Below are 13234 nucleotides of genomic sequence, written 5' to 3'. Positions count from 1 at the left end.
TTTTTTTTTTTTTTTTTTTGACACAGTGTCTTGCTCCTGTTGCCCAGGCTGGAGTGCAATAGCGCAATCTCAGCTCACTGCAACCTCCACCTCCCAGGTTCAAGCGATTCTCCTGCCTCAGCCTCCTGAGTAGCTGGGATTACAGATGTGCACCACCACGCCCGGCTAATTTTTGTATTTGTATTTGTATTTATTTATTTATTTATTGAGACGGAGTCTCGCTCTGTCGCCAGGCTGGAGTGCAGTGCCATGATCTCAGCTCACTACAACCTCCGCCTCCCAGGTTCAAGTGATTCTCCTGCCTCAGCCTCCCGAGAAGTTGGGACTACAGGCTTGCCCCACCACGCCCAGCTAATTTTTTGTATTTTTAGTAGAGGCGGGGTTTCATCATGTTGGCCAGGATGGTCTCAATCTCTTGGCCTCATGATCCACCCACCTTGGCCTCCCAAAGTGCTGGGATTACAGGTGTGAGCCACCATGCCTGGCCATATTTTTGTATTTTTAGTAGAGATGGGGTTTCACCACATTGGCCAGGCTGGTCTTGAACTCCTGATCTCAGGTGATCCATCTGCCTCGGCCTCCCAAAGTGCTGGGATTACAGGTGTGAGCCACCATGCATGGCCTCAATTTTTCAATTCAGACAAATGTTTATTGAATGCCTTATGGGGCCAGGCACTCTGCTTGACTTCAGGGGATTCTAGTGATAAGCAAAACCAGTCAAGGGGGAGAGACTATTAATAATTAAACAATAAACAAATACATATATATGACTCATGGGAAATACCACAGAGGATAGCAACAGGGAGCATTGTCAGAGAACAGGGAGGTAAGGAGTGACCATGGAGTGGGTCATATCTGTGTTTGAATTCTTGCTTGGCCATTTACCTGCTGTGTGAACTCGGGCAAGCCTCTTCACTTCTCTGGACTTTGGTTTCTCATCAGGAAGAGAAGGCTATCAATCTCCCCTTCTTAGGGATGATATCATGAGACAGAGAACATTCATTTCTTTAATAAATATATACTGTGCATCTTCTCCCACTCAGATAAATTACTTGCCCAAGGTCACCCAGATGGGCAGTGTGTGTTGGTTTTGAACCCAGGTCTGACTGGTTCTCTGGATCTGGCCAGTGGTTGGGGGTGGGGATAAGTCCTAGTCTTCTTTCCCTGAATCAGTCCTTGAGGAGTTGGAAGCAGTGATCTGCCTCATGAAGGCAAAACACCTGTCCATCTCCCCACCACCATGGCAATGAGGGGTTTCTGCCCTGAGAAAGACCTATGATTGCATGACACAAAAGAGACTGTTCAAAGGGACACCATCATTCAGCAGGGCAAGCCTCCTTGCTGGGGGCAACCTGGTAGCTCCTGAGCCTCCCTCATCTTCACTGAGCCCCTCCAACTCTCTGAGTTCCCATGCCCCTCACTGAACCTCCCTTCCCCCATGGAGAGCCTCCGCCAGCACCTTTGCACACATTCAGCCCCTTCCCCCTACTGAGCCCCAGCACAGTCACTGAACAGCTCTTCTTCCCCTCTGACTGAGTCATCCTCCCAAGCCCTCCCCTTCCCCTCACTGAGTCTCCACCACCCCTGGTCACTGGGCACCCTGCTTCTGACCTCCTCCCTCCCGCAACCCCTCCACCCTTCCTCTTCACTGAGCCTGGCGCCTCTCACCCACCCGCCTTCCTCTACCAGCCGCTTCTGAGCTGCCTCTTTGGAGCCCAACTGTCTCGCCCACGAGTCCCCATCACTCAGTCTCACTCAGTCTAAGACACCTGAAAGCACTTAGAGAACATGTGTTCGTGGGGGGAGGATGAGGCTCTGTCATCATCCTGCACATCATGCAAGCATGCCATCTGCCTCCTCTTCAGGCTGCAGCAGTCACACTGGCGACACCTTCCGCAGGTCCTCCTGAGTCCAGGGTCTGCTGCAGTCCTTCCCAATCGGGTTCAGAGCTGGTTTCTGGACCCCTGGCCCTTGCCCCCACCCACCACAGAGACCTCCCATCTCTGATGCCACCTTCAAGTAGATGGAAACTGAGGCAGGCCCATGGTGTCTGGGCCAGTGTTTGGTATGGCAGGGTCATTTCTGTTGGGGGAAAAGTGGGCAGGGTTCAATTCTATCATTTTATCAGGGCCAGATGAGAAGCATCAGATAAAGTCCCACATGAGGAACGTCCCTCCACCAAGAGGACTAGACCCAGGTATCTGAGCTCCCAGAGAGGATGAATGGCTGAGCTGGTGCATTTCTGTCCAGATTCAAAAATCTGGATTCAGCCACCAGTAGGCAATAAGACATTGGGCAAAGCACTACTGCCCTTCAGGGTCTCAGTTTCCCCTTCTTTATTTTTTATTTTTATTTATTTTTTGAGACTGAGTCTTGCTCTGTCGTCCAGGCTGGAGTACAGTGGCACAATCTCTGCTCACTGCAACCTCTGTCTCCCGAATTCAAGTGATTCTCCTCCCTCAGCCTGCTGAGTAGCTGGAACTACAGTGGTGCGCACCATACCTGGCTAATTTTTTTGTATTTTCAGTAGAGACAGGGGTTTCACCATGTTGGCCTGGCTGGTCTAGAACTCCTGACCTTAGGTGATCCACCCATCTCGGCCTCGCAAAGTGCTGGGATTACAGGCGTGAGCCACCGCGCCCCGCCAGTCAGTTCCCCACCCCCGCACACCCCGCTTCCCGCCCCCGGCTTTTTTTTTTTTTTTTTTGAGACGGAGTCTTGCTCTGTCACCCAGGCTTGAGTGCAATGGCGCGATCTTGGCTCACTGCAGCCTCCGCCTCCCGGGTTCGAGCGATTCTCCTGCCTCAGCCTACCGAGTAGTTGGGATTACAAGCGCCCACCACGACGACCGGCTAATATTTTTGTATTTTTAGTAGAGATGGGGTTTCGCCATGTTGGTCAGGCTGATCTTGAACTCCTGGCCTCAGGTGATCCGCCCGCCTCGACCTCCCAAAGTGCTGGGATTACAGGCGTGAGCCACCGCGCCCGGCCAGTTTCCCCCTCTTTAAAATGTGTAGGAACACCCGCTTGGAGGAGTAAACACGAGCCGGGGCAGGGAAAGAACTTTGCATACCGTGGGGTCCGAGGCTCCTCTGAAATGCCACCAATGTTTGCAGGCTCAGCGGCAGCGCTGAGGTATTTGTTCTGCGAATAAAGGGCTCTACCTATCGTGGAATCAGCCCAGCCAGATCCCCGTCCCACCCGGACGACAGTCGCCCCTCTGCGTTAACCCTTCCACTGCCCTAGTGAGGTGGGAAAGGGGGTCCTGGAGAGCCCTGTGGCCCAGGAGAGACCGGGCAGAACTGATTCGGCCAAGGGCAGCATGAGGTGTGGGAGGAGCACGGCACAAGGAGTCAAGCCTCCTGAGTTCTAGCCCAGGCTCTCTTCGCACAGAAGCTTTAGGCAAGACCCTCCCCCGGATGGAGACCGGATTCCGTGATTTTCTAAACACCAGCTACCAGAGCTTATGACTCTGAGGGGCCAAACCAGGGAAGATGAGGCTCCCTTTGCACCCAAAATTTAGGGAGAGGCGAAAGGGGACCGGATGCCCTAGCGCGGCAGAATCCGGCGAAGGGCAGGACCTGAAGGGTTTGGGGAATGCCCTGAATGTGCAGACTGGGGGGGCGGATTCAGGGCGTGCCTGTCTCTGATTGGCTATGCCGCCCGTCGCTCCGCCCGTGTTCTATAAGATGCGCGGACGGCGGGCGTGGCTCTGGGGTGGGGGCTGTGGCCGTGTCTAGCTGTTCAGGTGCGTGGTGCTCATCCTCCCTGCGCACCTACAGCCGCAGACCGCCGGGGGGGCGGGGGATGCCGGGCTGCCGCATCAGCGCCTGCGGTCCGGGGGCCCAGGAGGGGACGGCAGAGCCGGGGTCGCCGCCGCCGCCCCGGGATCCCATGCCATCCTCTCAGCCCCCGCCCCCAACTCCGACCTTGACCCCTACCCCGTCCCCGGGTCAGTCCCCGCCGCTGTCGGACGCAGCCGGGGCTTCGGCAGGCGCGGCCGAGGGCCAGGAGCTGCAGCGCTGGCGCCAGGGCGCTAGCGGGGTCGCGGGGCTCGCCGGCCCCGGAGGGGGCTCTGGCGCGGCGGCGGGGGCGGGGGGCCGCGCGCTGGAGCTGGCCGAAGCACGGCGGCGGCTGCTGGAGGTGGAGGGCCGCCGGCGCCTGGTGTCGGAGCTGGAGAGCCGCGTGCTGCAGCTGCACCGCGTCTTCTTGGCGGCCGAGCTGCGCCTGGCGCACCGCGCGGAGAGCCTGAGCCGCCTGAGCGGCGGCGTGGCGCAGGCCGAGCTCTACCTGGCGGCTCACGGGTCGCGCCTCAAGAAGGGCCCACGCCGCGGCCGCCGCGGCCGACCCCCCGCGCTGCTGGCCTCGGCGCTGGGCCTGGGCGGCTGCGTGCCCTGGGGTGCCGGGCGACTGCGTCGCGGCCACGGCCCCGAGCCCGACTCGCCCTTCCGCCGCAGCCCGCCCCGCGGCCCCGCCTCCCCGCAGCGCTGACCTCCACGCCCGGACCCCTGGCCACCCCGACAGGCTTCGCCGAGGTGCCGACCGACCGACTGATCGCGGACGCCGGCTGGATGGACTACGGATCCGCAGGAAGAGACAGTGGGGGGCCAGGGGCCCAGTAGAGGAGGCTGAGGTGCGGTCTTAGCGGCTGGTGCGTTCGAGGGTTAGGGCGTGTGGGGGGCTGGTCCAGGGCCCGGGAACTCCCTTCCCTGGAGCTTCTGGCGTCAGTTGGGTCCTTAGTAAAGCTGCCACTTTCTGTTCCCGCCTCTCCCCGACCATCTGGGGAGTGAGAGGTGGTAGCACCAAGTCTCCATTATAAGAGTTGGACTCTTGAGGGGGCTCAGATCCCAGGAACGGGTTGGCGGCAAACTTTTACCATTTGGAACCTGCCGCACGGATGCAGAATCCCCCATCCTCACCCCCACTTGCGTGGCCTTTCCCGGGCCCCTCGGAGCTGTGAGCAGTCTTGCCCTTGAGGATGCTGCTTCCTGGCGCCGCCCAGCTCCGTGCCTTCGGGAGGACAGAATAATGAGGCCCCAGGATGGGGTGGGGACTGGCACAGGGCTGTACCACTGAATTCCCCCTCTAGGCCTGTTTCACCTCTGGGGAGACGGAATCCCAGAAAGGTTTAGGATTTGTTCTCTTCATACTTAGGCCCTTCTTCTTCTAGGAGACAGCTTTTCTTATGCCGTCATGCAGGTTCGCTAAAATTACGGCCTGACTCACATAACCAGGACAGGATGTCTGGCACCTGCTCACCCAGGGATCCTTACATAGCAGAACCTAGAGGCTTAACTCCCAACCTGTCACTAAGATGGCTCGGCCAGGGTGGAACCAGGTGATACCCTTTAACAGGCCCCAAGGGGGCAGGTATGGCATCAGCTTCCAGAAAGGGGGGCCTTAAAGAGCCAGATCTGAGGTGAGATCTGCTTCTCTTCCTGTCCAGATGCCCTTCAGCCTCCCATTCCTCTGTTCCTCTGTCCCCTTCTCTTCCTGTCCAGATGCCCTTCAGCCTCCCATTCCTCTGTTCCTCTGTCCCCACTGTGAATGACCTGGCTACCTCATTGCTGCTCACCAGCTGAGTTAATTTCACTCTCACTTATCAGTCTGCGAAGTGGATCTCAACCTCCCAGAGGGGCTGTGGTGATGTTAACCCAGGGCATAAGTCCTCCTTCTTCCTCACTAAATCATGGAAAGATAATTTATTTATTTTGTTGTTTGTTTCTTTTGAGACAGAGTTTTGCTTTTGTTGCCCAGGCTGGAGTGCAATGGTGCGATCTTGGCTCACCACAACCTCCGCCTCCCGGATTCAAGCGATTCTCCTGCCTCAGCCTCCCAAGTAGCTGGGATTATAGGCATGCGCCACTACGCCCGTCTCATTTTGTATTTTTAGTAGAGACCCGGTTTCTCCATGTTGGTCAGGCTGTTCTCGAACTCCCAACCTCCGGTGATCTGCCCGCCTCGACCTCCCAAAGTGTTGGGATTACAGGCGTGAGCCACTGCACCCGGCCGATAATGTATTATTTTAACTCACACCTGGAAACAGGCACTGCTTTTGCTGATAGAGCCATGAGCTAATTTAAAGTCCTACTTTTGCAGAGTGGAGAGGGTATTTCTCAAGGTCACATGCCAGTGAGGGAAGAACCAAGGTCCCTGGCCTGTGTGTGCACCTCCCACAGTACCCTGGGCAGGGGCTAGGGAGAGTTGTCCTCTAGATCCTGTCTGCTCTGTGACTTAGAACAACTCTGCCCCCTCTCTGGGCCTCTTTCCTCAATCCCTCCTTGAGTCAGGGCTTGGGAATGGGGTGAAGTGGGGAGAATGCTTCCTTCCACAGGAATCTGGGAGGGTCAGGTGCACTGCTCTCACAGGCTAAGGCTTGGGGCCCTTACAGGATCCTCCCTCATCAGCCCTTCTCCCTGGATACCAAACTTTTTGGCTGGTTTCTCGGCTAACAGCGAGGCTTTCCTGAACCCTTTCTTAGCTGGGGAAGGGAGGTTCAGGAGGGGGTCTCAGAGCCTCTGACAAAGGTAGGGAACCCCGGGGAAGTAATGAAGGGGGCAGTGCCATCCTCTGGTCTTTCCAGTCAGGGAACACCTTCCAAGGCCACTTGGGTCATTTGGGGTCTAGAGGCTTAGACAGGACAGGACATCTTGGAAGGAGCTCAGCTCAGGCCTTGGTTCCAGGCTGCAGCCAGGACGGTTTGTTTTCTGGGTTGCATGGGAGGGGGCACTTGGTCCGGAGAAGCTTTTAGCTAATGGTGTAAAGTGCTCGGTGCCATCACAGTTTTGGCTTTCTCCAGGATTTATTTGTAATCAGCTTGTCCCGATTTGGGGGTGGGGTGGGTGAGTAGAGAATTAGAGACGACACTGGCTAGTGTGTGTGTGTGAAGTAGAGGGTAGTAAATGGAGATTGGTCCTGGTGTCACAGGCAGCTCTGCCCCATCCCTCCACTTCCAGATGTCCCACTGCTCCTCATAAAGCTTCCTGGCCAGGGCACACACATGCAGACTTGAACCCCAGCTCCTAGTTAGTGCTATGTCCATTACCACATAGCCAACTAACAAAAGGCACTTTTCCACACCTGCCTGACCCTCCAGGGCCCCCTCTAGAAGCTCACCCGTCTGGCTTTATTCAGGCCGGGTGTGGTGGCTCATGCCTGTAATCCCAGCACTTTGGGAGGCCAATCACTTGAGGTCAGGAGTTCAAGGCCAGGCTGGCCAACATAGTGAAACCCCATCTCTGCTAAAAATAACAAAAATTAGCCGGGCATGGTGGCCGGGTGCCTGTAATCCCAGCTACTCGGGAGGCTGAGACAGGAGAATTGCTTGAACCCGGGAGGTGGAGGTTGCAGTGAGCCAAGATCATGCCACCGCACTCCAGCCTGGGCAACAGAGCAAGACTGTCTCAAAAAAAAAAAAAGCTTACCCATCTGGCTCCATTTTCTTCTTAATCAGCAAATATTGATAGGGGCTCAGAAAGCAGAGCCAAATCAGAGGAGGGTCTCTACTTTTAAGGGCTTATGTCTCCTGGCTGTTTTCCAGGCAGCCTTTCCTGGCTGTCACCATCCCAGGGGACCCCTTGAGGGCTGAGCAGTTTGTTGGAGGCCAGCTCTAGCCTCGGACAGAAAGCTGACCCACCCCTTTTCCCCACATGACTTTCAGAACACTTTCTTGGTGGCCCCCAGCTCTGGGGACAGGACTGAGTACAGGGATCTTGGGGGACCTGTGCATTGAGGACACTGACGGCCACCAATGAATTTATATCTCAGCAAAGGGAAATGAGGGGAACAGGAGCCTTTCTTCAGGCTGGTGCTTGGGGCTGGGAGACCAGTTCAAGGTTCTAATCTGGGACCTGCCCCTCAACTGGATAACCATGTGGGCAGTGCCACCAGAGGGCAGTGTGGGGCTGCTTTCTCGATACGAATGGGGTGTGGCCTGGAGGAGGTTCAGTCCTTTATTGTTCCTGCCCCCAATCCCTTTCCCCGGTAGTGCCCGGGCTTCCTAGACCTTGAGCTGCAGGGGTCTGGGAGAACGAGCAGGGTAGTCTCGGTCGGCGCAGCCCTAGAGCGGGAGTGTAGTTCTGGGGATAGCTTCCTGGGTGGAGTGGGACTAGAGGCCACAGCTGTGCCCATCACCGGCTCCCTAGGGGCGGGAACACTCTTTGAAAGGGGAGCAAAGCTGGGTGCGGTGGCTCACGCCTGTAATCCCAACACTGGGAGGCCGAGGCGGGCGGATCATGAGGTCAGGAGATCGAGACCATCCAGACTGACACGGTGAAACCCCGCCTCTACTAAAAAAAAAAAAAAAAAAAAGAGGAGCAAAGGAAGCTCCTTTGGCTGGGCTGAGCCTGGAACCCCAGGGAGAAGACCCATTAGGAAAGACTTCCAGGAAAGACAGGTAGCCCTTGTTGGGGTCACTATCCGGATAAAAGACCAGAGTCATTTTGTATTCACAGATATGTTACACTAACTGATCAGAACCCAGGGTCCCACTGCCAGTGGTGGCCAGTGTTGCCTCTTAGAGATTAGGCTGGAGCCACAGAACATGGCCGAGGTGGTCCAAGCCTGCAGCCGCTCCCCTGTCGGTGGGTTCTTCAAGAACCACTCGGGTGCTTAGGCTTCTCAGAGCTGAAGGAGAGGCCTGTTGTCATGAGAACAGTGCAGGAGGAGATATTTGGGAAAGCTTGGAGATCCCCAACCTACTTCTTCCCCCATTGGTCCTTGACTGCACCCTGGCCAGGGGCGATGGGGGAAGGGAACCCTTGGTTCTGGAATAATATCTTAACCACCTCCTCTATGCCAGGCCCCTGAGCACTTGACACCCATTAATCTGTTCTGGTCCTCCCAACCACTCTGCAAAGTAAGGGTTATTATTCCCATTTCCACAGGTGAAGAAACAGAGGGAGGGCGGGTGACTTGCCAAAAGACATAGGAGCTATAAGTGAGGGATCCCTTAAACATTAGGCTATATGGTGATTCATTTATTAGGCTAAAGAGAGGTCCGTTTAGGGGGATATCTGGGCTCCCACATTCAAGGCTTTGTATAGTGACCCTTGGTCCTTGGGTCTTGGAAGGGACATGAGATGCTGGAGGGGTGGCAGAAGGTGCACCTCCCAGAGTCTGGGCACACCCCAACCTGGCTGTGCCCTGAGGGTGAGTCAGGCTGAGTCAGCAACCTGGCTTCTGATGAGGGTGGGCCAAGGATGCTCAGGGCTCAAGCCTCCCAAGGGCTTGCCTTGGAGGGCTGCCTCCTCTCCCTGTAGATCTGGGCTGGCTAACAGGGTGAAATCCCATCTCTACTAAAAATACAAAAATTAGCCAGGCGTGGTGGCATGCGCCTGTAATCCCAGCTACTCGGAAGGCTGAGGCAGGAGAATCGCTTGAACCTGGGAGGCGGAGGTTGCGGTGAGCCGAGATCGCACCATTGCACTCCAGCCTGGGAGACAAGAGCAAAACTTCGTCTCAAAAAAAAAAAAAAAGAAAAAGAAAACTTGAATATTAAATGAGAAGTCATACTAAGTACCTGGCACATAGTGGAGATCCATAAATGATGGAACCAATTTGCCCAGCCCTGAAGAGGCCGCCAGGACAGAACCCCCAAGCAGCGTCGGCCTCTGCTTCTCTAGAGCATCACCATATCAGGAATCCCTGGAATGGGCCCTGGGGAACTCCATAAGGGGAGAAGTGGAGGCGGGGCAGGCTTTTCATCCCAGGAACATTCCATTCTAACTGCTCAGGCTAGGGGATCCCAGCCAAGGACAAAGGCCCAAGGGAACCTCTGCTTCCCCAGGAGCCCCATTCCATACTATTGCCTCCTGCATCTACTCTCCACAGTGCCCCCACCCCCTTCAGGCAGATTTCAAGTTGAAGGGCTTGGGTGGGGCTGGGTGGCTGTGGGAAAGAGGCCATTAAAGCTCTTGGAATTATTCTTTCCAGCTCCTTCCAACTCCTCAGAGCCTCCACTCTATGGATCTGGACCTCTGGATTCGGCTTTCTCCCTGGGCACTGCCTTCAGGAAGACGTTGAGAATTGAGCTTACACAATCCCAGCGCCCTCCTCACAGGAGCCTTTCACTTCACAGTGGCAAGGGGCTGGTTCTGGGGAACTGGCTGACGCTCTGAATTTCTTCATATACCCCACATTTGACTTTGGCTTACACTGTACAATTGGAGATGTTGCTACAGGCACCTGAGATGCAATCAGATTAACCGTAGCAAGCATTGCCAATGGGAAAGTCAAAATAATTTTTTTTTTTCCCTTTCCCCCTACCCCATCCCCGGCCAAGAATTTCTTTTAAAGATATCGTCATCATTCTTAAACAACATTCTTAACCCCCAGCTGGGGTCCCCATTTTAGTAGATGTCATTGCTTCAAGTCTAACGGCGCCGGGAGGCCTGTTTGAGGGAAAACATTAGTTTGAAAAATCCCTGTTCCCTTCATCCACTGCCCTTGTTCTCCACGTGGGAGTGTGCCTGTGGCCCCTCAGAAAGATAGTCTGCTGACTCCTAGGGGTTGGGGTGGGGGACATACCTTTTTCTCAGGAAGAGGTGATGGCAATGTAAAACATCTAAGCAAAGTTTTAAATGAAAAAAAGGAAACACATTTAAACATCCTGATAATGGAGGGAAAGGGGGCACATTTACACATAGCCCAGAACTTGTAGAATTCTGCAAAGTGAATGTATATTGAATTAGTCTCTTGCCTTATACATTCAGGAAGAATAAATTTCCATAATGTAAGGCAAATGCATGGGGTTCTGAGGTTTACTTTGCAAGTGTCCTTGCTGCCTTTCCTCTGTGTCTATTATGGCTCTTTAAGTTGACGGTTCCTGGAGCAGCTTCTATTTAATTTCGTTTGGCCGTCTGGCCCTGTTGACTTTGATTTGCAGACCAATTCTCCCTTGACCTGACTCACAGCCACCTGCTCTTACCCCCTTCTTCAGGAAGTCTTCCTCATAAAGGATGTGATGACGGAGCTCAGGGATGAGAATGCACGTGTGAGACTGTGACACCGAGGAGGGTTGTGCGAATTGGTGACATGGCAGCACAATGGCCTGTGGGGGTTGTGTGACTGTGTGACTGTGCTGGCGGCCATATGGACCTGTTTTGTCAGTCGGTGTCTAAGCAGGAGATGGCACACTCAAACTGGGAAGTGTTTTAAAAATAGGGTATTCTGGCCTGGCATGGTGGATCACACCTGTAATCCCAGCACTTTGGGAGGCTGAGGCAGGAGGGTTGCTTGAGCTCAGGAGTTCGAGACCAGCCTGGAAGATCCCTGCTCTATAAAAATGAAAAAATTAGCCAGGTGGGGTGGCACATGCCTGTGGTACCAGCTACTTAGGAGGCTGAGGTGGGAGGATTGCTTGAGCCCAGGAGGTCAAGGCTGCACTGGGCTGTGATCGTACCACTGTGCTCCACCTGGGCAACAGAGCAAGACCCTATCTCAAGAAATAAAACAAAAAGACTATTTCCAAAGGCGTGGGCTGGGCTTAAGAAACTAACAAGGGGCTGGGTTTGGTGGCTCACATTTGTAATCCCAGTACTTTGTGAGGCCGAGGCAGGTGGATCACCTGAGGTTAGGAGTTTGAGACCAGTGTAGCCAACATGGCGAAACCCCGTCCTACTAAAAATACAAAAATTAGCCAGGTGTTGTTGTGGGCACCTGTAGTCCAAGCTCCTTGGGAGGCTGAGGCATGAGAATGGCTTGAACCTGGGAGGCGGAGGTTGCAGTGAGCTGAGATCGCGTCACTGCATGCCAGCCTGGGTGAGTGCTGTCCCCCCTCCACCCAAAAAAAAAATGTAATGGGATGGTTCAGCTCTCTGGGGCCAGCAACAGTGAGAAGCCTTTGCAACTCCTGAGTCTGAGGATGAGGAGAGGTCACTGTGTGGAGTGGGGCCCCTGACAAGAACAGTGACCTTTGGTTGAGGGATGTGGCCAACCATGGCAACCTGGTAGAGAGGGAACAAAGAGAATAAACATCTACTCCTCCTTTAAGTCTCCTTAAGACGCTGGGATGTCTCATTGGCAACCCAACAGGAAGCTGGGGAACAAGAGAGCCATTGATGCAGTCCACAGATGCCAGCCCCCAGGGCACAGAGCAGAAGTGTGGCGAGTGAAAGCGGAAGGGCAGCATATCATGTAACTGAGGCTGTGCCTTGTTCCTCAAAGTCCACAGCAACGCTCCTTCCCCATCTGGAGCTCCCACCACCCTCGGGTCTGAAGGGGTGGGTGGACTGTTGCTTGGAGAGCACAGTGAGGTTGGAAGGTAGAGGACAGGGCTTTTACCTCTCAGCCTTTGCCTTGCTGGCTCTGAGTCCCAGTTCCTAATTCCTGCCTGTCCTGGTGTCTTAGGTAGCCGCAGGAACTGTCCACAGGAGGAACCATGTCAGCCACTGAGTCGGTGTTTTTCTCACACTCGGAAACACTGCACCACTCCCAAACAAAACCACAGGCATGCTGCTGCCATCATGAGCCCTGGACAGTCATCACAAGCCATAATTAGTGTCACATGTATATCGAGAAAACATACATCTTGGCCAGGTGTGGTGGCTCACGCCTGTAATCCCAGCACTTTGGGAGGCTGAGGTGGGCAGATCACGAGGTCAGGAGTTCGAGACCAGCCTGACCAACATGGTGAAACCCCGTCTCTACTAAAAATACAAAAATTAGCTGGGCGTGGTGGTGGGCGCCTGTAATCCCAGCTACTCAGAAGACTGAGGCAGGAGAATTGCTTGAACCCGGGAGGCGGAGGTTGCAGTGAGCTGAGATCGCCCCACTGCACTCCAGCCTGGTTGACAGAGCAAGACTCTGTCTCAAAAAAAAGAAAAAGAAAATGTACATCTTGCCACACTGCTACACTGTGCCATAGTCACATATAAAATGACAAATGTCACAGTAATGTCAAATTATGCCCTGTCACATATGTACAGGAGACAACTGTCACAATCATGTGAAATCACAGTGCAGGAGCAGGATGGAACAGAGGTTAACAGCAATGGTTCTGGATCCAGACAAACCTCTTTGACCTCTCTGGTCTCAGTTTCTGTGTCTGCCAAATGGAAATGCTTTCTTTCCCCTTGTGGAGTTGTTGCAAGGATGATACGGGAGATCATGATTGGGAAGACCTCAGCATAGTGTCTGCTGGAGTGAAGCCCACCAGGAATGGTGGCTGCTACTGTGAATACCTGTCTCACACACCCCCACTGCCTCACGCCCGTGCGTGTGTGCAGTAGCAGCA

General features: G+C 54.5%; 1 protein-coding gene across 5 annotated transcripts; it reads left to right on the top strand.

Annotated features, from left to right (window-relative positions):
- Nucleotides 1-3755: 3755 nt before the first annotated feature.
- Nucleotides 3756-10742, top strand: TRNP1 (TMF1 regulated nuclear protein 1). 5 transcript variants are annotated; one of them, XM_063714123.1, is made up of 3 exons: nt 3756-4633; nt 5200-5338; nt 9934-10742. In XM_063714123.1, the coding sequence occupies exon 1, from the start codon at nt 3808-3810 to the stop codon at nt 4489-4491; it is 684 nt and encodes a 227-aa protein (XP_063570193.1). In that variant the 5' UTR covers nt 3756-3807; the 3' UTR covers nt 4492-4633; nt 5200-5338; nt 9934-10742. The 5 variants fall into 5 exon arrangements, with proteins under 5 accessions (XP_063570193.1, XP_054395335.1, XP_054395329.1 ...); XM_054539360.2 differs by having other exon boundaries at nt 3756-4651; XM_054539354.2 differs by lacking the exon at nt 9934-10742 and adding an exon at nt 5502-7457 and having other exon boundaries at nt 3756-4651.
- Nucleotides 10743-13234: the final 2492 nt, after the last annotated feature.

The sequence above is a fragment of the Pongo abelii genome, chromosome 1 (genome assembly GCF_028885655.2).
Source record: "Pongo abelii isolate AG06213 chromosome 1, NHGRI_mPonAbe1-v2.0_pri, whole genome shotgun sequence".
In the NCBI taxonomy this organism is placed as follows: domain Eukaryota; kingdom Metazoa; phylum Chordata; class Mammalia; order Primates; family Hominidae; genus Pongo; species Pongo abelii.
The sequence above is the reverse complement of the archived record's forward strand: the minus strand, read 5'-3'. Positions and strand labels throughout refer to the sequence as shown.

Bases quoted from the DNA above. Each gene is read 5' to 3' on its own strand.
- TRNP1 (XM_024240141.3), top strand. From the start codon at position 3,808: ATGCCGGGCTGCCGCATCAGCGCCTGCGGTCCGGGGGCCCAGGAGGGG.